Source organism: Corapipo altera, unplaced genomic scaffold, assembly GCF_003945725.1.
Source record: "Corapipo altera isolate COAL_440 unplaced genomic scaffold, ASM394572v1 58, whole genome shotgun sequence".
In the NCBI taxonomy this organism is placed as follows: Eukaryota; Metazoa; Chordata; class Aves; order Passeriformes; family Pipridae; genus Corapipo; species Corapipo altera.
In genome coordinates this window covers 2,385,315-2,413,123 of record NW_020884898.1, presented here as the reverse complement: position 1 = coordinate 2,413,123, position 27,809 = coordinate 2,385,315, and the positions used below count along the sequence as shown (strand labels likewise).

Here is a 27,809-nt window from a genome sequence, read left to right as displayed (position 1 = left end):
ACGTCCACCCCCCCCCCCCCTTTTTCCCCTTCCAAACTTGTTTTTTTGGGCATTTTTTTTGTGCCCGTGTTTTTTTTTAACACAGCAGTGGTGACACTTGTTCATTTCACTGTGTCTTCCCACCCGGTAGGAAGAAGCTTGCTGCTCGACTGCAAGAAGCTGAGGAAGCGATTGAGGCAGCCAATGCCAAGTGCTCTTCTCTGGAAAAGACAAAGCACAGGCTGCAGAATGAGCTGGAAGACATGATGATTGACCTGGAGAAGGCCAACTCGGCAGCTGCCTCCCTGGACAAGAAGCAGCGTGGGTTTGACAAGATCATCAATGACTGGAAGCAGAAGTATGAAGAGTCACAGGCTGAGCTGGAGGCTTCCCAGAAGGAGGCCCGTGGCCTCAGCACTGAGCTCTTCAAGCTAAAGAATGCCTATGAGGAGACACTGGACCACCTGGAAACTTTGAAAAGGGAAAACAAGAACCTCCAAGGTAGGCTTCATTCAGGTCCTGCAGCCAGTGCAAGAGCCACATCAGTGGACAGCTGGAGGGATGCAGGTGCCCTGTAGCAGCTGTGGGAAAAGGTGTTTATCTCATCCTGAGATGAGCTTTCTGATATCATTTAAGACACTGACTGATGCTGACAATGAAAGTTTTGAACACAGAAACTGGTATGGCCAGAGAAGAGCAGGTTTCCCTTTGCCCCCCTGCCAATAAAAGTCACTGGCAGAGGAGCCATTCTCAGGGGAGGAACACGAAAGATGACAGAAGTGCAGTGAATGAAGCCTAGACAGCTCTCAAAGCAGAGCATGGTGTTGCTAGCCTGCAGATCACAGATAAAATCTAAATCACTATAACCACTTCAAAATGTATTCACAAGAAAGGCTGTGCCTTCAAGTTGTTCGGGCAAAAAAAGTTGCTGCAAGTAAAAGTAAAGCAGGGCTTGTGTACAGACAAGCCCTTGAGATAGCAGGTTGAGGCATGATTCCTGTATTCACACTCCATGAATTGCAGTATGTTCCAGACACTCTGTTTGCTAAATCCATCCATCCTCTTTTGTTACAGAGGAGATTTCTGATCTGACAAATCAGATTAGTGAAGGAAACAAGAGCCTCCATGAAATAGAAAAAATCAAGAAGCAGGTTGAACAAGAGAAGTCAGAAGTTCAGCTGGCTCTGGAAGAAGCAGAGGTAAGGAAAGAAGGCTCAAGGGAAGAGGGAAAGGTGTCTTTATCAGGATTTTCCATCCTTTTCATACTCTCAGCGATATAGCTAATTGTTCATTTTTAGCACATGCAACGTCTCTGCACCCAGCTCCTCCAGCCTGGCTAGCCAGTGTCTTCAAGAGTGACCAGTGACTTTTGGAGATGTGAGCTCTATGATTATCAGTGGAGGCCCTTGCAAAGGAGGTGCCTTGTAGCTTTCATTTTTTTGTTAGAATCATAGAATCATCAGGGTTGGAACAGACCAGTCCAACTATCCACCCAGCACTACCACTGTAACCTCTAAACCACTAAACTATATCACCCAGATCCAGATGCCTCTTGAACACTTCTAGGGATGGGGACTCCACCACCTCCCTGGGCAATCTATTCCAATGCCTGACCACCCTAACAATGAAAATTTTTTTTCTCATATCTAATCTGAATCTCCCCTGTCTCAGCTTTAGGCCATTTCCTCTTGTCCTCTCACTGCAGATGCAGTAGAAGAGACTGGCCACCACCTCACTACAACCTCATTTCAGGTAGTTGTAGAGAGAGATGAGGTCCCCCCTGAGCCTTCTCTTCTTGAGACCAAACAAACCCAACTCCCTCAGCTGTTCCTCACAAGACATGTTTTCTAGACCTTACACTAGCCTTGTTGCCCTTCTTTAGTTGTTTGGTTTCATGTTTTGGGGTTTTTTTCACTTTCAGGAAGCTCAAAAATCTTCTGCCCACTGCCTCAAAATTCAGTCCTTGCTCACTTTACAATAGAATATTATAGTCTTTTGAAAAACACAAACTACTGAAAATTATGGTCATATACCTTTTTATCAGATATTTCTGCCATCTAGTTTCCAACAGTAAATTCCTATTTATGAGGATAAGAAAACAAACCTCCTGATGACTTTCAATTTTATAAGGTCTCTGATAGTGTGTTGGATACTGCAGCCTGCTTAAAAAGATGCAGTAGTCTCAGAAAGCAAATGAAAACGGGAGCTTGATAAAGACATTTGGCCTCACTGCATTAATTTCTGCAGTGACAAGTATGTACATACCCAAGAGGATTACCTCATCCCAGTTTCTAGAAACAACAATATGGAACAAGTCAAATGGAAATACTTGTTATTCACTTAAAGGGCTCAGCTGACAGGTTTTCTCAAAAGTGAGGTGCACTGCAAAGCTAAGAAGGGGTGTAGGTGGTGCTGGCTAGAAACAACACAACACATAGCAAGGGATTTTTAGTGAAGGCTGCATTTTTTTAACTGCATCTAAATAATATCTGCTAAAATGAACATCATCCAGTGACAGGGATCCATTTAATAACTTAAATGCTGTGCAATTTCTTTTGTCTGTTACAGGATGCTTTATACATTGCAGGGATTTCACAGCCAAACAAACAAGTGTCATTATCAGAGCAGAGGGAGAGCATGTCTTTTTTCCACAGCTCTGAGATGTGGAGAATGTTTATGTACTCTGTCAAAAAACTTCCCTTGCTAGAAAGAATACATCAGTTCTTGAGGAATCTAAGGGGCACAATTTACTTTCCTGGACTGTGTGGAATGGCTTCCTAAATCTCTGTGATATTAGGAAATAACAAAAGTAAAGTGGTGATGTATCTTATTTTAATTGTGGAAGAGACGGTTTAATGCAGTTTTTCTCCCTCTCTTGTGAATTTGGGTCTCTGGCAGTCACTGCTGGTGACACAGAACTTCTGTGTGTTGTTCCCATTAATATGTTGTGGCTCCTTGGCATGAAGTGTTCATTTGATTGACTTGTAGCTGTTGCATGTTGGCCAGAGATTAGCAGGGATTTTGTACAGCTCTGTTTTCAGAACCTCCATTCTGTTTCCATCATCTCTCAAGGGAAGCACAGCTAAGCTTGTGCAGTTCCACCCTCAGAGAGCACTTCCAAAAAATATGATGTTCTGTTCTGTGCTTTCATTCTCTGTTCAATCAACAAGGAGACAGAATGACACTGAGCCTGATTTATGCAAGACCTGAAAGTCAGAGGCCTTGCTATTTCTGTATGGGCTGTTGTCTGCTTAGTTCCTCACTTCCATATATGAGAAAAATGTAGCAATAAAGACGTAAGAACAAAATTCTCCTATTTCACAGACAATTCATTTTAATTCATAAGAATGACAGAGCATTTTTGCATTTTGTCATACAGAGATGATAGCTGTTATTTCTTCCTTTGAAGTCATGTTGTCTAATAAGATTATATAATTAGGAGGCTTCCAACACTTTGTGATTTGGAGAGATTTCTGTGAGCTGGAGGATGAATGTGTGGACCCCTTCACCTTCCTAAAAATAATCTTGTTTTAGCTTGTTCCTATCCCTTACAAACCTGTGAATTTCTGGAGGGTGTCTTTACAGAGGTGCAGAGCAGGGAACAGCTGTTGATGTCAAAGTTGTGCAGGCAGGGCCAAAGGTGGCGTTGTTTGGGAGTTTTCTTGTGAGCTGTGGACTGTTTGACAATTTGTCCTCTGAGGAGCTTGCTGCTCGATTTTCCAACTGTCAGGTTGCATTAGAAGGCAAGTAAGTGTGTTGTTTTGCCATGTAAGCTAGTCATGTCCTTGCCTAAAGAGAGAGGGAAGGAGGAAGTAGTGCTATTGGAAACAGGAAGAGATGCATGAAGGAATCATCTTTGTGCAGCTGTTTGTGATTTGAAAAAAAAAAAAAGCAATTCCTGGCTTGCAAGCTCTTGATGTTTTCTATTTCAGGGAGCTTTGGAGCATGAAGAAAGCAAGACCCTTCGTTTTCAGCTCGAACTTTCTCAGCTTAAAGCAGAATTTGAAAGGAAACTTACAGAAAAGGAGGAAGAAATGGAAAACATAAGGTACCATGCTGGAAGCAGCATGTTTTTTAAGGGGAAAGTCTCAAAAGATCAGAACAATGCTCAAGACCCAAGCCAGTCAAATGCACCACAGGTAGTTATGCCAGAACAAGCAGATACAGTCTGTACCAGAAACCAAGACAGCTCTGACTTTTTGCCAAAAGGTAATCCTATCACAATGCCATTTCTTAGTTCAAATCTTCCTGTCAGTTCAGTCTCTGTCAGAGTACAATTAAACCCATTAAAGTATCACATGGCAACTGTAACAAAACTGAGTGACACAACCAAATTCCCAGCAGATCAAGGGCCACTAAGTTCGTATGTTTACAGTATGGAAACAGGTAGATCTAGAGTGCTGCCATCTCCTAATCCTGTAGGATGGCTGACTCCCAAGGGGAACCCCAGGCAAAATCAGCAGTACTTACTTCAGTGTGCTCAAACCTATGTTATCTAAAGGCATTTAGTTAATTTATGCAACTACAGCTACACTGATCGTGGGAGGATGTGAGGAGGTTGCTGTTATGTGTACACCGTTTGGGTAAGCAGTGAGAACTGCAGAGGTGCAGAAAGCGTGACTATAACACGGGAGAGGAGCTTGTAGGTGAGTGGGATCAACAGAAAAAATGGAAAGCAATTAGATAAGAGGAAGATGATGTTTTTTGTCTCTTCCCTCCTACCCAGCACAAATTCACTGAAGGGTCACACTCTTAAAAGGAGGCCACACTGGGCCAGATTTTCAGCAATGTGTGTGTGCAGTCATTCAGAAAACTTTGGCCTTGAATTAGACAATGTTGCAATGCTATTTACCCAAGAATCATGTCGTTGTTTATTGGTAGACTAAAGGGTAGGGAAGGGAAAGTCCAAGGCCCATCCAGACCAGTGTTACTTCACACCCAAGAATATTTTTGCCCTTTAATCTTCTGATATCCTGCAGATGTCTGGATTGCAGAGACCTAGGGATAAGCTAACCAGTGCTTTCTGCTTCAGCTGCATTAAGAGTGTTCAGCAGACAGGCTGTGTTGTTTCCTGGGAATCTAGGGCACAGTTCAGTATCTTGCTGAAGCAGTAAGGCCCTCAAGGTTTTCCTTGTTGACTCAATGATTTCTCAGAACTCCTACACTTTTAGCAAAACTTGGCCAGCAGTGAGATAAATGTTTCTGTGTGAGTTGTATTCTGTGCTTTGAGTTACCTTCTGGTTGTAAGAGAGCAAAACTTTCATGGTAGGACTTGTCTGTTACAGAGTCAAGAAAATTAAGCCACTGTTTGCATCCATTTTGTTTTTAAATTGACACTAAGCTGCCTTTCACAGGGGGGCAAGGATGTTAATTTGGTGGGTTTAATCTCTTCTAAATTTAGATGTCCATAACAGGATTTCTATTCCTGAATTATTCCCCTTACCATTAGCATAAGAAAGGTTTTTTTCAACATCTGTTTTAAGACCAAATAACTTGTAGCTTATACATACCATTTACTATAAAGAGCACCTAGAGTAATTAGCTTAGAACACAGCAGCCTACCTTCAGTTTGATTAATACCCTCCACTAACATCTTCATAAAAAGGCTGAGATGTAAATTATTCAGTAAATATCTTAGGAAGTGACTGCTAGGCTTGAAGTGCTTCTTATTAGATTCAAATCCATACTTACTTGTGGTTACCAGAAGTCTGAGAGCGCTCTTGGATCCAGTATTGACAAAGGAAGTGCAGAAGAAGGATGTTACCGGTGCTTACAGATCAGGAGTTAGCTGAGGGTGTGAAGTACACCAGCCAGTTAGACAGCAGTGAGGAACTAGAAACTATGTATGTGTGCTACATGTGGCATTCAGAAATATACTGTGTCTGGAAATGAGACACTTTCAGAGAGCACAGTACTGTTGCATGGAGTTCTACATTCCTGTGCAGAGAGGAAAACTATTCCATTCATCCTTCATGTCCTTTTCAGGAGAAACCAGCAACGTGCCATAGATTCACTGCAGTCCACCCTGGATTCAGAAGCCCGCAGCAGAAATGAGGCCATCCGGCTCAAGAAGAAGATGGAGGGGGACCTCAACGAGATGGAAATCCAGCTCAGCCATGCTAACAGGCACGCTGCTGAGGCAACCAAGTCAGCACGTGGCTTGCAGACACAAATAAAGGTACTCGGGGAACTGCCGGTCCCAAGCTCCCAACAGTAGTCACGGGCTGGGTTTCATCAGCACAGACCAAAACAGCAGTGGTGATGGTAATTAAGAGGGAAGCTACTCCCAACAGTGTAAAGGGAATTAGTGATCACATCTGGCAGCAGAGAATACAGAAATATGGATTTCTTCTCAGACTTGCATACAAGCTGGAAGAGATCCAGTCATAAAACCCCTGCTGGCTGCAGCCTCCTGCAGGGGCAGAAAGCTACAGTATGAGAAACTGAAAACCTGTGATTTTCTTGTGAGCTTGCAAGTCTTTTAAAAGTAGAGAGCAAGTGAGTTGGCTGGAGTACAGGGAGTGTGTGTATATTCAGCTTTGTTGTTTGCATCAATATTTGTAAAAGCAAAAAAAAAAAAAAAAAAAAAGCAGCACTTTGCTAAGGCACCTCTTCTATTATTGCCTCTCCCGTGCCTAAGCAGCTAATTCTGCCTCAGGCAGAACCAGCTATGACAGATTTGAGCACACAGATTTTTCCCCCATTGCACCGTGTACCACAAAAGCTATTCAGCTTACAGTGTGGAAATACATAAAATAAATATAATAAATAAAAAAAGCACTGAAATTCTTGAGGTGGGCCTCATTTAACCTCTGCAATCTGGGATCCTCCTATGTAAGCACAGTGGCTTGGAGTTATACTGATAAAAAACCAAACACCTGCTTTGTTTTAGGAGCTCCAGGTACAACTGGATGATTCAGGACACGTGAATGAAGATCTGAAGGAGCAGCTGGCAGTCTCTGACAGGAGGAACAACCTTCTCCAGTCAGAACTGGATGAGCTGAGGGCTTTGCTGGACCAGACTGAACGGGCAAGGAAGCTGGCAGAGCACGAGCTGCTGGAAGCCACTGAACGTGTGAACCTGCTTCACAGTCAGGTTGGCTTTTTCTGTGCCTTCTCCCTCACTGCCTTCCCTGTTAAGCACTGACACTGTTTGTCCATGGCCATCACAAATCAAGAGAGAAAATGAGGGACAGTTCGGTCACACTATAGATATGCCACCTCACTCCCTTCCAGGTAGCTGGGATTGATGATTCATCCAACTGCTTTAAACAGCTTCCAGGAAAAGTGATGATGGAAAATAACAAGAGTAAATTTTATTTCTTTCATTCTTACATGCCGTAAAGCCAGTTTCCTGCTTTAGTTAAGCCATGTCTGGGATGGTGAGGCATTTCTTCGGAGAAGCAAAGCGGGTTCTGTGTTTGTGCAGGGCACTGATGTTGTAACCCTGTGATGTAACCACAGGGGCCGGGCTCTAACAATAGGTGGATTGAGCAGGGCAGGAAACCACCCGCAGCAAAGTGCACTCTGTGCCTTGCAGGTCTCCATTAAGATTGGCCTTTGGGCTTTGTCGAGGTGGATACTGCAGTTTTTAAGGTGCCACGGAGGGGCATGTCCTGACTCGCCAGCATTTTTCCTTCTCTTCACAAATAATAGTCACAAAAAAATCAAAATGTGCTACAGGCTGGTGATGTTTTGCAGTATTTCCTCCAGTCCACTGGTGGCATTGAGATTCTGTTCTAGTCACCTTATTGGCTGATTAACGATCATTAATTTACCAGAATGAACTGCCTTATTCATTCTTCTAAGCTTATTGCTTATTATTTTATCTGAATCAAAAGCTGAATATTTAAAGCTCTGAGAGTAAATTTTAATATTTCCTCAGTCTGAAGCTACATTTGCTAGTCAGGCCAGCCCTTACCATGTACCTGGGTCTCCCTTCCCAAATATTGCTCTGTGTAATCCAGGAGCTGCAAAAATCAGTAAGCCTTGGTGTGCTATAGTATTTAGAGGAATTGTCTCTAATCATCAGTTTCCCTCCTTTTCCACTGTTCCTCTGGGGAAAACTTAATAAAAGAACACAAGCCTGATCAATCAAAAGAAGAAGCTGGAGGGTGACATTTCCCAGATGCAGAATGAAGTGGAAGAATCGGTCCAAGAGTGCCGGAATGCAGAAGAAAAAGCCAAGAAAGCAATCACAGATGTAAGTAGGCTGGTTCCTTGCTCACCTCTTCTCATACTGCCATGTCCAAGGACAGCCAAGAAAGTATTTCCAGGTCACCATTTCTGTGCTTGTTACAGAGCTCATACATGCAAAGTGTTCCACAGTTATCTGGAGGTAACTGATGAAACTACAAAATAAAGCAGGCTAGAGGTAAAAGAGAGGACAGATATTTTTTTTTTTTTCTGAGGTTTAGGGTTTGGGTTTGGTTGTTTTCTCGGGGTTTTGTTTTCCCAAGAATGCAGTTTCCATTGGTCCTCAAAGTCCCAAGTCATGTCACCTTTTTATCAAGCAAGTCATTCACCTGGATAACCCTAACTGATCTCCTCGTATACATAGAATATGATGTGAGAAACAAACTTACTGAATTGGAGAAACATGAGGCCTAAGATCCCAGGAGGAGAGATGGAATGTATTCTTCTAGGGAAGAAAGGTGTTTGGGCAGGTATGGTTTCATTTCCCACAGACCTGGAGAAATCCACATCTTCATAGTTCAGATGATGTTTCACATCATACTGGCAAATAAAATGAAAGCTAAAACTGGACCTTTCTGTGAGTTATGTGTCTGGAGTGCCTGGAAGAAGCTATTCCTGTACCATGGTCTTTACTGTTCTCAGCTGACAGCTCTATTAGTGCCTGCCACAGAGAAGATGCTAATTCTCCCTGATGCAGCTCCAGCCTGGATTACAATGACTGCTGTCTTTTGGTGACAGCTCACTGATGGTTGCAAAATCTGTAAACGGCTCCTGGTGGCAGGTACAAATATGAAAGCAGGAATGAGCTAATTTGGCACCCTTTTTACCTGTCTTACAGAAAGACCAGGGACTATGTAAGATGTTGATACCGAGCTTTCTATCCCAGCACAGACTGTGGAAGTTGCTCTGCTCTTACAACTGCCCAGGCAGCTCTCACCTGTGACTGGGCAGGGAAATTTGTCTGCCAGTTGTCTTAGGCTACTACCTTTCAAGAGCTCCAAACACCTAGATTAGATTTTGAATAATTTCTGTATAAAATGTTTCTAGTGAGTGTCATAGGCTTACTTGTAGGCATTATAAATGAGAACATGATATAGCATGGATAATAAAACTAAAAAAAAAAAAAAAAAAGGAAAAGGGAAGGGTGAAATCTTAAATCAAAACTTTAGAATAGGGAGGGAAAAAAGGCCTCCAAGGTTTTTCTGTTCTTCTGTTTTCTCTGTCCATGCGAGACATACACACAGAAGGTATTATCTGGAGCTTTGGGTACAGTGAATGATCCAAATAGACAATTCAAGGTTGATCTTCCACCCTCTATTTTGAAACATAATCCAAGAGCATAAGAGAGCTGCTGTAAAATGTGGTTATTTTTCAGGCAGCAATGATGGCTGAGGAGCTTAAAAAGGAGCAGGATACTAGTGCTCACTTAGAGAGAATGAAGAAGAACATGGAGCAAACCATTAAAGACCTCCAGAAGAGACTGGATGAAGCAGAACAAATAGCTCTGAAAGGTGGCAAGAAGCAGATCCAGAAACTGGAATCCAGGGTAAGTTTGGGATGCAATTTCAGACCACTGCCGCCTTCTTACAGAACTGGCACTAGGTAGGTAGCCTAGGGCTGGCATGTTAAGTTTATAGAGGCCAAGAAGGGATAGTATGAACGCTTTCCTCTGTTTCACAAAATGCAGGTGAGCAGTGCTTCCCCTTCATCATCCAGCTACAATGAGCTGTTGACCAGCAGATGACCAAAGTCCTTGATTAAAAAAAATAAATAAATTAAAAGCCTGAGCACCTAAAATCAGCAAAAGCCTCTCCAATGCTTGCTTTGTTAAACTTTTCTGGCCTTTGCAAATGTCTGCACCTCTGACTGCTGGTGCAGCTTAAATACATTTAGGAAAAAGCAGAATGGAAAGGTGACATTTTGATCTCTTCTTGAAATTTGACTCAATGGGGGTGCCTAGAAAATAAGCATTTCTTGAACTGCGAGCCAAATTATCTGCTGCTTTAAATATATGTAGCATAATGGCAAGGGGTTTTCCTCTTTTGCAGGTTCGTGAGCTGGAGAATGAACTTGAGACTGAACTGCGTCGCAATTCAGATGCCCAAAAAGGAGCCCGCAAGTTTGAGAGACGCATAAAAGAGCTGACTTACCAGGTATGTTGGGGGCTGTGGTAACCACTAGGTCCCTGTAAAGAAACATGTCTTAAATAGCTTCAGTGTTCCAGTGAAGGATGGCATTACCCAGAGGTTTCTGATTACAACCAAAGTTTTAGGCATAGGAGAAATATCTCCCTAGGGCTACTGTCAGAGAAGCATAGAATGGTTGGGGTTTGGAAGGGGCCTTAAAGATCATCTCATTCCAACCTCCCCATCACAGGCAGGGACACTTTCCACTACACCAGGCTGCTCAGGCTCCATCCAGCCTGGCCTTAAACACTACTTCCAGGGATGGGGCATCCACAGCTTCTCTGGGCATCTTGTTCCAGTAATCATCATCGTCTTCCCTGATTTGTTGTAACTAGTGTTAGAAAGCCTCTGCCGCTGGGAATTTGGAGAGTTTTAGTACAGCATTAATATGAAGCAGGCTTCCATGACTATTCACAATGCAAGGCAAGAAAGAGCCCAGCTGTCTCTCAGCAGTGCCACTGTTGCCAAAGGGAGCCAGAAGGACTCTGCTGACTGTAATGCACCACTCAGTGTAGGGTTGCTCAGTCCCAGAACCTCGTCACCTATTGCTGAGCAGCAAGGCCTAGTCTTGAGCCTCCTGCGCGTTTGCTAACAGCTGCTGTTTTGAAAAAGGCCTGCAGCGCAGAGCACTGATCCTTTTGTTTCCAAAAGCATTCTTAAGAAGATAAACCCATCCATCTGCTTTAGATTATTTAGCCTCCTACTAGTTTTACTTTGACTTTTGTATGCAGAAGCTGAAGGTTGTTTTCTTAGAATACAGTGAGCCAGCAGAATTAGCTGGTCCTTCTGCTTATTGAGTGTGACAGCTGAAACCTGGCTCCTTTTGCCAGAAATGCCTCCAAACCAGACTTCAAATTATGCAAATTACAGTTTTAGACTATTCCATAAATCTGTTTCACTATATCACAGCACGCTTTATAATGACCAGAGTGTTCCTCATTCCTGAGTGAGGAACTCTGGGTGTGTGTATGTGTACACTTCTGACAGTGTGTGCACATATGTATCTGTGTTTATTTGTATCTATATTTACATGTATATAAATGTAGAGGGTACTCTCTTCAGTCCTCCACGCTTACACACATCTTCAATGAACCTACAGAGTATTTTCTCATCTGTATACAGAAGGATCACAACATGGCTAGTTTGTGTTTTGAGTTATAAGTTTCTAAAATATGCATGGCATCTATACTTCGTGCATTGTGGGAGATGCTCTAGGCCTTTTTACTCCAACAGCCCAACTAATAGTGTTTTGATACAGTCAGAAGAAGATAAGAAGAATCTTGCCAGGATGCAGGATCTGATTGACAAGCTACAATTAAAAGTGAAGAGTTACAAGCACCAAGCAGAGGAAGCTGTAAGTAACTATTTGGGCCTTTTTACCTGTGAGAGATTTATTGTTCTAAACCCACAGTCTTTTACCCATAGAAGCTTCTAGCACAAATACATGCTTTTTGTGCATTAATATTTTTATTTCATATAAACCCCAATATATAAAACTGTATTTATATTTCATGTAAAATAAACCATTTGGCATATTTGTTGATTATAGTTAAGATATTCAATTTTATCTTATGATTGCAGTATAATTTGCAAGGGAAGGGGGGAAGGGAAAGAACAGGAAAGACTTTTTTTCCTCCTAGCCCCTCAGAAAGCACATTGAGAGCATCACAGTTCAGCTAAAATGGAGAATGCCACTGGAAACATTAGCTCTGTAAAACAACAATCTCAGTTCTCCAGGAAGCAAGTGGTCCCCATATGGCTGTTAGCTCATCACACTGAGCACTTTCCACCCCACTTCAAATGAAAAGCTTTGTTTCATGTGGACAGGAGGAAATCAGCTGCACTGTTTTTTCTCACCAGGAAGCTCAAGCCAATCTGTACCTCTCGAAGTACAGAAAACAGCAACATGATCTGGATGATGCTGAAGAAAGGGCTGAAATAGCTGAATCTCAGGTTAATAAGCTGAGGAGCAAGTCAAGGGATATCGGCATGAAAAAGGTACAGTAATACTGTGTGGGGTAAATGAGACTATTTAATACACAGTAGTGGATGCTATGTATCTGTTACATCTCTAAAAATAGCATAGACAGGAATAAATTCTTGTTTACCATATTTTTTTAGTTTCAGTCTACCCCTTAACATTCAGATAACCCTTTAGGACAGCAATCTGACACTTAGACAAAATATATTCTCTGTCCTTTTGATGGTGTCATTTAATCTCTGTGCTCAGCAGCAGAAGGTGGGTTTATTATGGTTGGTTTTTTGAGTTTTTCTTTTTCAAGGAATATTAAAAGACTCCACCTTTTCCTCCCTCTGTTGATGCAGCTTTCTATGTATGTAATACAGCCTGGGGGTTACCACATTAGCAGATTGCCAGATATTTTAACATTGCTCTTTTAATGAACTTGTATTGATTTGAAGAGCTGGACAAAAATAAAATGTTACTGATTAGTCACCTACCTGCTGGGAAGTCATTAGTTACTAGAAATATCTTTGTGGTGTTTTGCAGTTGATATGAATGGTAGCAGAACAATGTTGATGAACCTAAAAGGTACCTAAGCTCTTGGTCTGGAACTGAAAGCAAACTTCTGCTTATCTATGCTTGCCTTGTGGCAAAAAAGAGTAGGGTTCTTACTTCTAGGAATGACAGAAAGAGGAGCTGGCTCATTGCTTTATCTCTTTCATTTGGAAGGGAAACATAAACTTTCATGCTTAACATCATTTAAGTTTTATGGGGATAACAACTCCTGAGTTAAAAAAGAGGTGAAAAAACCCCTTTCTCTATAATTTTGGTATTTTTATCACATGTGAGTCCAACACTCCCCTCTTCTCTTCTGTAGCCACCATTCTATGGCAGGGAACACTTTAACTTCTGATTTCGTATTGGACTAACAGAGTCACCTTTGACTGATATAAATGACTGTTGCTCCACCATCTAGAGCACAGCTACATTAAAACTACATGAATATCTGGTCTCTCACACATTTACAGATGGTGGAAGCAGTACTGTAACTGAAGCTCAAAAGAAGATTTGCAGCTTTTAAGAGTAAAAAATTTCCATAGATTTTTCTTTAAATCATTCCAGCCCTACAAAAAAAAAAAAAAGAAAACTCATAGATTCACATATGATGCCATGGCATCATACCAACACCATACCTATTTAGGTAAACCATAAGAATAAATTATTTTTGTAAATACTGTTAAGATTGCTGTTTATTCCCTGTATCTTAGTAGTACCCTCTTTCTGCCTCAAATATGCAGAAGTCATAGAACAGTGGATGTCTGGTTTTATTAGTCAGATGCTATTTGCCAACACCAAATCCAGCTCTGGTTTACAGCAGTGTTGCACTGCCAAAAGATGAGCTCAACAGTGCACGTAGTGGTGTCAGCTCCACAAAAAGAGTTTCGTGGCAGTAGCAGCAATAGCTGCCAGGAAACATGTTCAGGCAGTGAGTGTTGTCCCAAAAGTCATGACACATCTTTGGGGAGAGAAAGGCACTGTAGAGACTACTCTAATCATGTAGCATTAAAAATACCTTGTCTGCTGCTACTAGTATCCACTATCCTGGAAATGCCATCTATTGAAACAGGGTTGTATAGAAGTCCTCTGCTCTCAAAGGGATATATATAATCTAGAATCAGGACAAGAGAGCTGTATTGTTAGCAAAGGTTGGCTAGATTGCTGCTACCCTATTTCAGATACAAACTGAAAATACCAGGAAGTAGAAGCATTAGTAAATAGAAGCTTTTTGTCATTTACTTGTGAATTTACCCTAAAACCCCTCGACACTTCCATTTTCTTTTTAACAGTCACATACTATCTCAATTGCATTTCAGGTTCATGAAGAGGAGTAAGTTCACTCCAAGCTGGCAGAAATGAGAAGATACTTGATATAATCAGGCACAACTGAAAGCAGATGTAGAAAAAAAAAAAGCACTTACAGAAATAAACATCAAGTGAAAATCCAAACAGACTTTATAGCATATTTCATTCATTTATTTGTGTTTCTATTTTGCCAAGCCTCAGGGATCAATAAAAGATTACATCTTGCCAGCAGCCCACTTCATTATGCTGGAACAAATCCTAATTGGTAGATCTCTGACAAAATCAAAACCAAGGGCAAATCCAGTAATGCTTCACAGCCTCATGTATGCCATACGCAGATTGCTAAAGTAGCTGTTGTTTCTGGGGTGCCATGTCCCCACAGGACTTGACTTTCAAGGCCCAAGAAAGTGTTCTGGGCAGTGGAGTGAGGTGCAGGGTGCATCTCCAGCCATCCAGTGGTTCTCTCCACCACTGTCAGCACACAGCGCTTGCCTTGGTGGGTTTGCAGGAGAACCTTTGACATCTTCTAAGATGTTAAGGCTGCCTGTTATGTCAGCACAGGTGGATCCATTATGGCCATGGCAGAGATGAATATCTTCAGGCCATGTGCGTGATTTGTCCTGATGCCTCCCCAAGCTCAAGCTTGGAGTTATCACAGATGAGTCGTCTGCGTGAGGACAAAGAAACACCCAGCTCTGTAGCCTGAGGTGGCAGGTGTACACACCTGGATTGTCTGAGTCATCAGCATTCCAGTCTTTTCACAATTGTGGATACATTCTTCTCCTAGGATAATAGAGTACCCCCTTAAGTCCCTCCCCACAGTCTAAATTAGTAGGCATATTTGGGGAAAAGAGAGAAGGTGGATACCAGAGTCTTTGTGTAACCCAGGACAAATACTAAATGAAATGAAAAACAGTAAGCCTTCTCTTTCCCTAACACTGAAAAAAAAAATCCCTCAAAACTTAGAGATTTCTTCTTCTGTGGAAAATTCTTTGTTCCTTCGGGAAACCCAAGTTCCAATCTTTCATGCCAGCTTCTTGAATACAAGCGTCAATTGACTTTTTTTTCCCCTCCTATCACTTCCTTTGTTTCTTACTGTTGCTCAGAGAATCACATTTCCATGTGCCCCTCTTGCTGTAACTGAAAGGGGAAGGTGAAGGAACTCTGTTCATCAACAATTTCAATTGCACCTGTGCGCAGAGAAGCATTTTTCTTCTGGTACCTTATGGTGCTCACAGGATTCCTGTCCTTCTGCATTTCTAGGCAAAACAAAAATGCTTGTAAGAACTACTGAAGTGTAAAATTAATCCCCTAGTGGGAACAGAACTAGACACACTCACTGTAAAGGTAAGTTAGCATTTTCCATTTTAACATTATCTGAATAAAATAAGCATCTACATAACAGTGCAGAAACATTCCTGTTTCTTCCATCTAGTCCTTCATCCATGGAACCAGAGCTGAGTTACCCTGTAAACTGTTCCACTTCCTCTGATTATGATATGTTCAAGGTCTCAATAGGTCCCAAGATAAATTAATCTTGCTTAAATTCTTTAGAGAGCTGCATCGCAAGAGTATATTATCATCTCTAAAGCATGTTAGCATTAAAATTGACTAAAAAGCATGTAAGTGAATCTGTGAGAGAAACATGAAAAAAGACAGGCATAATCATGTGTTCTTGCTCAACCTCATGGTAACCATCATCAAATGCCTGCTGAAGCATACCAAATTCAGACTGTGACAAAAACCCAGGGAGTTTGGAGGTATATCTCTCCATGGATAGGGCTGTACTGTCAGGCACAGAAAGATGGACTAATAATGAAAGTTTGGTTTTTTTAAGGATACTCACAACAAATGCAGAGGAAAAAGACAGAATATTCTGAGACAGAGCCATCCTATAACAAATGCATGAGAATAAAATGCATCCACTTGAAGATGCTGTACTCCAGTAAATAGGAGAGATGTGCAAAGATATGAGATTAGGGACCATATGGTTATAACAGTCTCCCAAACAAAGCAACGCAGTATAACTTTTCAAACTGAGGTTTTTATGAGCTTTGACATTGGATACAATTGAAATAGTAATCTGGGCCCTAATGAGGACTCTGTACGTGAATTGTTTGAGGGACTTTTTGCTTTGGTTTGGGTTTTCTTTGGTTTTAAACACAAGTGAGAAAATTCACCAGCTTGATTGTTCTTAAAGCAAGTTACCGGAAAGTATTTGTGAGGGGTAACCTTTCCCCCAGTGACTGCTCAGTTCTGCTGACTTCACTCCTGGTGGCTCCTATCCCGCCAGCCCAATCAGCCCTGAGATTGTCTTCCCTGTCTCTTAAAACAAAAGATTATCCTAACTCATGATGCTCACACTGCAACTGCTTAATCATAACTGTCAAGCTATAGCTACTGATTAACAACTTTATAAAAAGTTGCAAAGTTTGACTCAAACCCCTACACAAATCTTGAGGGGCTCAGTATGAATAGTACCTTAAAAAAATACTCTAATGATTGTACATACCTTGCTCCAAAGACAGTATGCTGCTACCAGTACTGCTGCAAGTCCTAAGAGCACTGCTCCTACCACTGCTGGCACAATATTCCAGGTGTTACCTGAATTTTTTTAAAAATAAAAATTCCAAAAAGTTTAACAGAAGTGCTTTATATCACAAATTAATGTTCACTATTCAATAACTATATCAAAGCAATGATTTTTCTTATTTATAATCTAAAAGCTATGATTTAGGGAGAAAGAAACATTAAAAGGAAACAAAGACAACAATGTTCAAGCCATTTGACTCATACTGTAGGACTTTAAAGTGATACTTTACTGAGTTAAAATTGAATAGCCTAAAGCACATTATTTTACTTAATTGTTCCGATAAAGAATTCCATTTGTGCTTATGTGATATGATTTGATGACTTCTTAACAGTAGTCCCATTTAAAACCAACCAGCTGCCCAGTATATTAAACACTGTCTCCAGGCACGGTGCTCAGTGCCATTAATGGCACTGCTGATTTCCAGTAGAGCAACTCTGGAAATGTTATCCAGCCTGGACCACAGATTTCATGACTTCTGTTGCAAAATCTTTACAACTTTAATCTAAAACATTTCCCAGCTTCTTAATGCGACCATGCAATCCAGGTGGACATGAGAAATCCTGAGGTGGGTGGTAACAATGGATTCCACAATTGCCCATCTAGCCCAAACCTCTGCGTGGCACCAAACTGTCAGAAGAGCTGTATGGTTCTTCTGCTTCAGGCTACCTTTCCACTGCTGTGTTTAGTCCAAAGAATTTGAAAAATTCTACACTTCTCTGGAAATAATTAATAAACGAGAGCTGCCAAAACAGAGCATTTAACCTAGTCATTGCCTTTAGTTTGACTCTGTATCCACATCTTGTCAGTTCCTTTGGTAGAGCAGCTTTAAGCTGCAACCCTTCCTCACACAGGACAGACTCTCTTAAATGATTGTATATTCATCTTTCTTTTCCCCTTAAAAGCCTTCTTTCCAGTGACACTTGGAAATCCTCCTGATGCTTGAGCAGCTGCTGTGCCATGACTGCTCTGCAACATAGTGACCTGTCTTGTTCCCTTCCACCCTGCTGTCTATCCGCTTATCTGCTTTCTGCCTATGCTGCCACAAAGGTGCCAATCTCTCTGGTAAGTGTCTTCTCTGTACTGTATAATGTATTTCTGGTCCAAGAGCAGGAAGATTCTGTGAGCAGCACAGTAATTTCGCCACTAAAGAGGGGATTTGTATCACCTGTGGCTATTGTAAGATCCATCTGTAGAGAGCAGCTAGAGAAAGGCATTTGTAGGGGATGACTGATCATATTTGGACTGTCTCTGTAAACATACAGGGAGACTGATGGACTTGTGCACGTAACTTAGGAGAGCCAGTTAAATGTGTGACTCCTTGGAGGTGTTCAATGCTCTCCACTTCAGAAGCACAATATTAGGTTTACAGGATAAGGAAGATCATGCTGGAATCTGATCTGTAGGGAAGTATGTTTGGCTGACTTAAATGTTTTCTTTAATCTAACTCCCCTCCTTCAGGTTGTGTATACCCACAGCCATTTAAAACTTCAAGTTTTCAGAAGGAAACTAAGCTATCATGGGGGAGGGGGAAGAAAGGAAGACAAAAAGAGGCAGCTATTATCACTTATTCTAGCCCCTTTTCTCTTGTGTTGCCACTATTTTTCATGTCCTGGCTTGTTTCAAATTCTCTTCTTTCTTAAAAAACACCAATGAGGTGCCCTGTATTAGTTCTCAGTCTTTTAGGTGATTGTATTTAATTGTGTAAAATTAAAGTAGCCCGTGTGCTACTGTTGTTTTATGTGCTACTGACAAAGAAAAAACTGTAACTAAGACTTCACAGCTGGAAATTTACTACAGTTCATAAAAACACAGGCATGCATTTAAACATATATATACCCAGGCCTAAAAGAGGCCCACAGTATAGAATTAAAGTTTTGAAAATAGCAACTGTGTGTTCTCTTCAATCAGGTTTCTTCTGCAGGCAAACTTATACCACATCTTCGGGCTTCTCATCATCCCTCTGCCACCTTTAAAGCCACATTTGCTGTAAGCAGAACATTTAGGACAGGATTCTAGGAGTCCCCCTGTCCCCTCAGCTCTGAGGGCAGTTGGTGGCAACCAAAGGCAGCCACCAATTTTGAGACCTTGGCCACAAAAAAGCTGCTGACTGAAAAATAAGAAATTTCTATTCTCTAAATAAAAACATCTTAGCTAACCTTTTTTTTGCCTGGGACAACAATAATAATATATCTCTTCTACCCAACTGTCCCAATTACACAAGATGATTTTTCTTAGTATTTTACAGATTTCTGATTGACTCTTTGGCTGTGCATGACCCTACATGGTCCTCATCCTCTGAAATAAAAGGAGTGGCAACTTACCAACTTGCAAAGTTGTCACAATAACTTTTGTGTAGTGAGGTGTTGAAATATTACACAGATATTCTCCACTGTCAGCTGCAGTAAGATGATGCAGGATCAGTGAAAAGTCACTTCTGTTTATCTGGGCTCGAGGCTGGTAAGAGTGGGATGTCCCATTGAAGGAGGCCACGACTGAAGTCACTGAATTCCTGTTCAGTTTCCAAACAACACAGACACCTTCAGTGTTTGCAGTGTTACTGCTGCATTCACAAGGAATTATGGTGTCACTTCCTTCTGTATTAGACAGTTGGTCTGAAACAGATAATTAAAGAACTCTCTGCAGGTTATTTTGAAAATACTCTGAAGGTTATTTAGACATATTTTGATTTTTTTATGAGGTCTAATCTGGATCCCTTTCCCCACCCTCGACGTGGGGCGGCCCAGTTCTAGTTCCATTTCCATCTGAAGAACCATTGCGATGCTTTGAAGGATGGGGAAAGGGGACTCCAGGGGTTTCTCAGGGGTCTTTTCAGGTCCTGAGCCTGGAGGGGAGAGGTGCTCCCCCTTCCCCCCCCCCCACAGGCAGGGAGACAGGACACCGGGCGTGGAGAGGAGGCAAGAGAGCGTTTATTGTTGGGGATGTTACATTTATAGGGTTTAGGAGGATTCACAGAGTAACCAATTAGAAGTCTCAAGGGGTTTACAGGAACACCCAATCACAGGAAGAGGTTAACAAAGGCCAATGGGAAACACCTCAGGACACCTTCCCAGGACATTCCTGCATGGATAACATGGGGGGTGCTGGGAAGAAGAAGCATGTGTTTGCAAAGAGACTACCAAAAGCCATTTTAAAGCCTGTTTAAACCACAGTTTTCCCATATAATGCAGGTTTAGTGCTACAGTCTAATACTACCACGGACAAATATAAAAACACAGTTCACTACTTTGATATCATATTCAAACATCACAGAATGTTTCTAGAAGCATCTGAAGATTTTAAAAACAAACCTACCTTACACTAAAAAAAACTCTAATTGGTATTGGCAATACTTAAAAAAATTCTTTCTTTTTCATTTGACTATTTCTCCTCTAATTGGGGGGCTCATTAATAGAAGTGATTCAGTCTAGTCTTAGTTACTGTGTAAAGTAGCATGAAATCCCACATGCTGGGAGCAGAGAGAAAATGCAACTAATAAGATACTTGCACATTTAAAGCAAAAGGATAAAACTCTTACAACATAATTTAATAAAAGAATAAAAAGATTGTATTTAGTTAGAAATAGCTTTCAGCTACAGTGGACTTAAGTATTTTACTTATCTATGCTGAACATTTAACAGTTAATGAATAGTTTTAAAAAAATAAGAAGGGGAAGGAGAAGGCAAGTAAGTGGAAGGAATACTTAAATTATAAAATATTAAGATAAGACAAACTAGCATCATATTACAACTATCAATTTAACAGTAGGAATTTTCTGCCAAGAAAGGAAAACCAGAGGAGGCTGTGGTGGCTGGCAGTCAGCTGGAGAGGAAGCTAATACATTATTTTGACGTGGTATAACCATGCTTGGTTTCTGTGTATAGGGCTGAACAAAGAGAGGTGTAGGGCAGAAAATCATAAAGACAAACCAAAACAAAACTGTACCCCACACTGCTATTACAGAAGGAAAAGTAAAGCAGTTTGCTTCCAAGATGTTCTACTGAGGGGATAGATGGATGCAGGGAAACTCAAAAGTGTAACCAAATGTAGCTTTTTCTCTTGTGGATCAGAGGTATAGATTAACAAAACAAACACACTGCAATTATTAGCTACTATGATGCCATACTTGAAACTCTCCATATTGTAAGCCATTCTATGTATTAAAAACTGCGCTCTTGTTCTGCAGCACATGCAGTGGATTAGGAACTGAGAGCATCTGTGTATGTTAGGGGGAAATCAGGGTGATGGAAGCAGCCATGCACATCTCACAGGGGAACTGCTCTTGTACTGCTCTTCATCCAATTAAAAAATATTTCCTAAGACACAGGAGAGGTTGAAAAGAACCATTTATTTACTCAAACTGAATTTCCAATGAAATTCAGGAGGAGGACAAAACAGAGAGTTGAAATTTCATAGTCCTGATTTTTCTTAACTAACAAAATGAGCTGCTGTTTGCTAAAATGCAGTGTTTGCTGCTCTCAGCCCAGCACTCAAACTGGCACCTAAGAATGCATGTACAGTGGAAGGATCAAACAGTACTGATAAAAGTCTGGCAAAAGATGGGAAATGGACTGAGTAAGGACCATATGCATCTAGAGCAGCAGGCAAACTTTCATATAACCCACATATTCCACATAAGGTTTCCGTGTATTTTGTCCAAGTTCATTGTTTCCTTGCTGGAGTGTACCTCTTAAAAGGTACCTCTTAAAATGTGAAACTGATATGGAAGAAATATTCAGAGTAAAAGTAACTTAGAGAAGGGTGAGCTAGCCCCTCTCATTTCTACTTCTTGGATATAAATTGTAATGCTGCCTTGTAATCCTAATAGATGAGTTTCAAAGAGAAAGGTATATCCTTTTGCACTATCCCATGTTGCCCCACTGTAGAAATACTGTCTTCAGTTTGGCTCTGAAGCCAACAGCTGTCTTCAGCTGTGACATTTAGTAATGATGCAGGAAGAGACTTCCATTCATTCTTACCTTGCATCTTCCATTCAGCAATCCAGTTTAAACGATGGACATGAATATGACAGTAGTAAGGATCTGCTCCTGTGTTTATAATGTTCTGGTCACTTCTAAGAGAATAGAGAACTCCATCCCTGGTTTCCTCACGATCTATTTCTTGGATGGATACGTTGCCTTGTACCCAAGATATGTTTGGTGCTGGATAAGTGAGAAAGGCATAACACTTCAGTTTCCTTTCTGTGTCTGTCTTTTCGTATTCCAGTGCATAATAAGAGGAAACTGTAGATGAAAAAAAAAGTTTAAAAAAATAAATCTTACTACTTTCAAAATAGTTTTTAACTTGAAGTGATTGCTCTTGTGAAATAACATTGGGGAGAATAATTAGAACAACACTTAATGTGTGTTTGGTTTCAGAAGAAAGCATATTGACTTACTGTCAATGCCAGGGTCTATACTATTCCGAGAAGCCACATAATGTGTACCACCTAATAACCCCTTAGAAATCACTGTGCAGTAGGTTATGAAAACAACTGCTGCACTGTAATTTTTCAACTCATGTTACAGTGTTTCACTAGAGTAAACAAATTGCTTCATAACACCATCAGGCCCAAAACGTGCTCTGTTGGGTTGGAGGATTTTGATTCCATGTAAGAAATAACACGAGAAAATCATCCCATTTCCACTGGTGCAATCCAAGCATTTTTGATGTCTTACTGACCTTTTACACGTAGTGTGACGTTCCAGGTTGTATGAGTTTTCTTTGTTCCCACATAACATTCATAAGTGCCCTCATCAGTCACGGTCAGGTTACAAATTTTCAAGGAGGCATTTCCACTAGTGATGTTCTCATGGAAAAGCTGTGTTCTGTTAATGTATTCTGAGCTATCTGCCGGTTGATCCTTCTGGTGGTAGTAGGAGTGCACAGTTTTTCCACCTTTACTCCAGTGAATTACAACATCATCCCCCCATGGGAAAGAACAAGGAAGGATGCAATCCTCAGAAAATAGCCCTGTAACTTCTTCCTGTTCTGTAAAACCTAAAGTCCATAAGAACAAATGAGTAAGTTTAATCCAGTCTACAAGTATATTTTTGCCGTTCCTTATCCCTGACAAAAAAACCCAAAACCTCTTGCAGGCAGCACTACCCAGTGTGTCAAGGTCTCTTTCATGGCTTTTCTGTTGCATGAGTCCCTTGAGACAGCAAGGGTCTTCATTCAGTTTAATCAATATTATAACACAGAGCTCTGGTCTTTAAACTTACAATCAGTTTACGTAGAAATCCTGAGTAAGCACCTACATGTTCAAATCAGCACACTGCCACCTCACCACCTGAGCTTCAAATGTTTTTCCACACCTTTTCCACCTTGAACTTCAAACCCTTCTGAGCTGCAGCTTGCTGCTTCCTCATACCTTCACAGTGCCATGCTGCAGTGACCCACGTTACCCATCACCCTCACATGGTGCCAAGCAGTTGTACCATCACAGGGAAAAAGGACGTGATGGTGTAACTGGCAGTGAGGACAGAACTTCTTGAAACAACTTTGCCACCACAGACAGGGAGCTCTGTCCCAGCCCCCAGAGATAACTCGGGTGTGCATTCCTCGCACGTTCCTCGATTCTTTACCGTTAATGAACTGTGTTTGAATTAATTAATTCTCCCTATTAGAAATAAGTAATAATTGTTGTCTTTATTATTTTTCAGCTAAAACTCACCCCAAAGTGTAGCACTGATGTAAAATAAATAGATGGTAAGAGTTGGTATGTTCTGTCCCTTCATGTCTTCACTGGTTCGTAGTAGACTCATGTCGAACTTGTAACATAAAAGAAGGGGAGAAAACTTGTTTAAAGGCAGGTAAAAGACATACCATGATGATATCATTTCCTTTGTACATCTTATTAGGACCTGTAGGCCTTTGTACCATGTTTTTCGTTTCCAACAGTCTCGGCCCAGATTTTTGGCCTTCTGATCCTATGCATTTCATAATGGCTGAGGGCCTCTCATTACCTTGCAGTCCCTTGCAGATTGATATTTCATTTGTAATAAATAGAAAGTGTTTACTCTCAGTGTTCTTGCAGGGCTAGGGAATATTAATCTTCATTGTTCCTAAACAGGACACAAAGGAAAAATGCTCAAGTACAATTTGCAAAAGGATGTAATATGTCCCTTGTCAAGCATGATTTTTTTTTTTTACTTAAAATATATTTCTGATTACTACCACATTGACTTTCTTGGATGGGAAATTTGACTGTATTTGCAAATATTGCAGATATAGAGAACTTTTCACACTTTACTTTTCACCAGATCAAAAGGGCATCAGCTGAACTTTCAAAAATGTGCATATAGAAGTGTAGGATAGGAATGCAAAGGAGGAGGAGAGTCTCTCATCATATCTTCTGATTTGTCACTTAAATAGCAATTAACTGAAGGCTCTCATGCATAATAGAAAAAGAATAATCTTATTGTAACTGATAAACTGCACTCTTCCTCCATTCAGGCATAACATCCTAAAATACAGCATACCACAGTGGAGAAATTACCTCATTAATCAAATAGCTTGAAAAGAGTTTAAAGAGTTTTCCCTAGTCCTTTTCTTCTGTCCAAAAGGCAGCTATAGGTACCATTCCTACTTACACAGGGCACAGGTTTAGACAGGCTTGCTACCCAGTTCTTTTAATATTAATGAGTGATTTTGACTGGGGTGTGTGAGACTGCATTTGTGGTGAAAGTAAATCTTACATCCCAATGATTTTCGCATGTTATTTCTTTTGTAAAGCTAGAGTGATTGTTTTACATATTCTCACTATTCATTAGGAGAAAAAACCAAACCAAACCAAAAATAACAAAGAGGCACCAAGATATTAAATCTGAGACAGAGGTGACACAAGAGTAAACCAAACATTTATGATATATAACTTTGCTCCATGTCAGCAACAACTGCCAGTATCCACCTTCTTTTCTCCTTCCATTTGCAAGTGGTGTACATCATGTTTCATTGGATTCTTTACTCATTTGTCCATCACTTCCAACTTGTGATTGATACAGCATACTGTGCTTGATGTTTGAATTTCAAAAACTGCAATCAATGCTATATTTCCCTTAGTGAGTGATGTGCCACGTTTAATAGACAGTCACATTTAATTGGCAGTGGTGCTCTCAGAGTAAAGTGGTTCCAACAGTACCTCTGTGATGCCTTTGGGGGCTGCATGGGCAGCGCACACTGCCTCCCATCTTCTACCTGTACTCGATAACCCTGCTCTAAAATACAGAACTACAACCAGTCAGCTGAAAATTTTCATGTTCAGCACAAATCTTAGCTTTGCACCATGTTGAGAAACGTGTTTGTTGGTCTGTAGAAAAACCCAAGGAGTGTAGGTTCTGGCCCGTCTTTTCAGTCGGTCTGGGGTCTTAAAGGCATAAAGTGTGTGTATGATAATAGTTACAGTCACACTACAAAATACTCTACAAATATGCTTTTCCTGTTTGTTACACTAAACAAATGGTACAACCACGAAATTGTGCCCTAAGGCTTTGCAGTGAAATATGAAATTATGTATACAGACAGTGTACAACTAGAATTAAGATCACTGTAGTCATGTTAGTTACTGATGCTCTAGTTTCCAGGAGAATTATTTCATACAGAATCACCACAGTCTCAACTGGTGAGCAGCTCAGCCAGGGTTTCTCAGAGCAAGCCAAGGTGCTAAAATGCATCTCCCAAGACATATTGAACAGCTCAAATAGTGGTAGGGCCACTGGGCCATTTGCTTTGGCCACTATAGGGAAAGAACACATGCTTTCCTTTTCTTCTGTTAGACAGTGACCAAACCACGTATCCTAAATCTTTCCTCCTCTTCGAACTCTCAATCTGAAACCAGGTAAGACCACTCCCCTAGCAAAGAGCAATCAGCTCAGTGAACTTTACTCTGCGACCTACTTTGAGAGCAGATATATAAAAATATTCTTCTATCCCTGTCAAACAAAATTTATTTATTTCTTAGTAAAACTGATTCTGACTAATTCCTTTTCAAGGTAACTAAAGAACACCACATTTCAAGCACACACACTTATGAGGACTGGAAATACCAAAGGATTTCAATCTTTACCAACAAGCAAACAAGAAAAACAAACGTGCAAAGTTCTAAAAAGCACATGTTAATCACATACTGCCAAAATCTCATACCTGCCATAATGACACTAGCTTTTCAGGATTTCCTCACTGACTCTTCAGAGGCATTTTCTGTAGTGGAAAAGAGAAATAATTCTCTATCTCCCTCCAATGAAACTCTTACAATTTAAATATTAACTTCATACTTCATTTGTTGAGAAATATTCCCAATGGAAGAAGGTTCTCACAATCTAAACATTCAAAACTGTTTTAGGAAGTAGACCAAAAATACTTTATATTAGTTCAATATACACATATCATATTCTCACCCTCCCCCACTCCATACACTTACATTATGGAGTTCTCATACCTCTTCTTATTTCACAAGCAGCCAAAAATCAAAGTCGCCTTGCAGTTACTAGCAGGCAGGGTTGGTATATATAAAAAACCAAATATACAGCACTCCCTGTTGATCTTTGCCTCATACACATGGCACAGTTCATTCCTTTCCCATAAAGGAAAGCAGTTGTTTCTGCAATGCAAACTAAGTTTCTATACATGTGAAGCTTTCACACTTTTCGAGTTCCTTTCTCCCTCTTTGGAACTAAAAGTCTTTTTCTCTTAACCATTTCTTTTGCCTGGCTTTGTTGAACAAACCCTTTAATTTTAACTCCTGCAAGATGCAACTGAGAAGAAATCAGTTCTCATCAGTAATGTGATACCCACAGCAGTGGCCATGCCACTTGGGAATGTGCTGGGGCATCCAGAGAGCCAGAGCACCACAGCAGCAGCGAGACCGACAATTTCCTTACAGTGCCAGAACAATGTCATGGGGAGCGAGGTCAGCTCTGAGTAGGCACAGGAAAACAAGAATATAAGAGTGAAATCATCATGATACTCTTCTCAGAAAGCTGGTAATGTGAAACAAGAGGTGGGTGCCTTGGGTTGCCTGCAGGGTTAGGTGATTATTTTCTAACAATATTTCCCTAGTGCTCCTTTTTCTCTGGACAGCTCAAGCCCTGCGTGTGCTATCTGGTTTCCAGCAGAAGAAACGCAATGACTCAAGTATTTTCGGGAAGAGGGCTTACAAAAAACCCAAACAAAACACAGGAAGAAGTTGGAAGAAGAGGTGTCTCTCTTCAAAGGCCTTGTCTGGTGTTAGCAGTACACAGGTGAGGTGTGTTTCCTACATTCATTGAATACAGAGTCATTTAGGTTGGAAAAGACCTCTGAGATCATCAAGTCCAACCTTTGACTGATCACCACCTAGTGAATAAGGTGCCACAACCAGTCGTTTCTTGAACGCCTCCAGCGATGGTAACTCCACCACCTCCCTGGGCAGCCCGTTCCAATGCTTGGCAACACTTTCTGTGAATTCCTCTGAATGTCCAACCTAAACCTCCTCTTGTGCAGCTTGAGGCTGTGTCCTCATGTCCTGGGAGAACTAGTCGCCTGGGAGAACTCACTGACCCCCACCCGGCTACAACCTTCTTTCAGGGAGTTGTAGAGAGTGAAGAGGTCTCCCTGAGCTTTCTCTTCTCCAGGCTAAGCCCCCTCAGCTCCTCCAGCTGCTCCAGGCCCTTCCCCAGCTCTGCCGCCCTTCTCTGGGCACACTCCAGCACCTCAGTGTCCCTCCAGAACTGAGGGGTCCAGAACGTGACACAGCACTCCAAGTGCCTCACCAGCGCCAAGCACATTCCCGGGAGCCCCGGTTTTCCCACCCGTTCCCTTCCCCACCGCCCCACGGCGCTTCCAGCCGGCGATCGCAGCTGGTCTCCCGCTACAGCTCCTCAGCTCCCAGGACTTACTCTTCCACACATCCAGCTGCACAGTACGGCACCTCAGGCCACGAGGCGCTGCTCGCCCTGCGCCGGCACCGTGTGAGGCACTCGGGAGTTTGTGTTATACTGGGACAGACAAGCCTCAGTCACATGAGACCGCGCCGACCCCGCCACAGCCACCC

General features: G+C 41.4%; 2 protein-coding genes and 1 long non-coding RNA gene across 9 annotated transcripts in view; 2 read left to right on the top strand and 1 right to left on the bottom strand.

The window, feature by feature from the left end:
- Window positions 1–14,344, top strand: part of MYH15 (myosin heavy chain 15) — a 45,476-nt gene extending 31,132 nt beyond the window's left edge. For 2 of the 3 annotated variants that reach the window (XM_027648599.1, XM_027648598.1), the window contains 10 exons: window positions 131–480; window positions 1,054–1,178; window positions 3,912–4,027; window positions 5,965–6,157; window positions 6,872–7,075; window positions 8,057–8,182; window positions 9,551–9,721; window positions 10,224–10,328; window positions 11,620–11,715; window positions 12,222–12,368. In XM_027648599.1, the coding sequence (XP_027504400.1) occupies window positions 131–480; window positions 1,054–1,178; window positions 3,912–4,027; window positions 5,965–6,157; window positions 6,872–7,075; window positions 8,057–8,182; window positions 9,551–9,721; window positions 10,224–10,328; window positions 11,620–11,715; window positions 12,222–12,368 (1,633 nt within the window). Of the gene's footprint in view, window positions 1–130; window positions 481–1,053; window positions 1,179–3,911; window positions 4,028–5,964; window positions 6,158–6,871; window positions 7,076–8,056; window positions 8,183–9,550; window positions 9,722–10,223; window positions 10,329–11,619; window positions 11,716–12,221; window positions 12,369–14,198 lie in introns of those variants that run through there. The other variant, XM_027648597.1, reaches the window with a different exon arrangement.
- Window positions 14,345–15,256: 912 nt separating this feature from the next.
- On the bottom strand, window positions 15,257–27,782 carry HHLA2 (HERV-H LTR-associating 2). Of its 5 annotated transcripts, XM_027648605.1 has the most exons (9): window positions 27,655–27,782; window positions 26,573–26,694; window positions 25,922–25,978; window positions 24,690–24,768; window positions 23,454–23,550; window positions 22,460–22,777; window positions 21,757–22,020; window positions 19,102–19,392; window positions 15,257–15,446 (listed from the first exon to the last, which is right to left on the bottom strand). In XM_027648605.1, exons 4-9 carry the CDS (start codon window positions 24,732–24,734, stop codon window positions 15,298–15,300), a joined length of 1,164 nt encoding a protein of 387 aa, XP_027504406.1. In that variant the 5' UTR covers window positions 24,735–24,768; window positions 25,922–25,978; window positions 26,573–26,694; window positions 27,655–27,782; the 3' UTR covers window positions 15,257–15,297. The 5 variants fall into 5 exon arrangements, with proteins under 5 accessions (XP_027504406.1, XP_027504408.1, XP_027504407.1 ...); XM_027648607.1 differs by lacking the exon at window positions 24,690–24,768; XM_027648606.1 differs by lacking the exon at window positions 25,922–25,978.
- Window positions 17,065–19,138, top strand: LOC113949700. The gene is made up of 3 exons (XR_003528528.1): window positions 17,065–17,345; window positions 17,683–17,842; window positions 19,026–19,138. It is a non-coding gene; the product is annotated as an uncharacterized LOC113949700 (long non-coding RNA).
- Window positions 27,783–27,809: the final 27 nt, after the last annotated feature.

Bases quoted from the DNA above. Each gene is read 5' to 3' on its own strand.
- HHLA2 (XM_027648603.1), bottom strand. From the start codon at position 26,677: ATGACATTGTTCTGGCACTGTAAGGAAATTGTCGGTCTCGCTGCTGCT. The intron at 23,551-26,572 runs GTGGGTATCACA...TTATGTTACAAG, and splicing joins CAAGTGGCATGGCCACTGCT to TTCGACATGAGTCTACTACG. The intron at 15,447-19,101 runs GTAAGTTGCCAC...TGTTTTGCCTAG, and splicing joins TGTGACAACTTTGCAAGTTG to AAATGCAGAAGGACAGGAAT.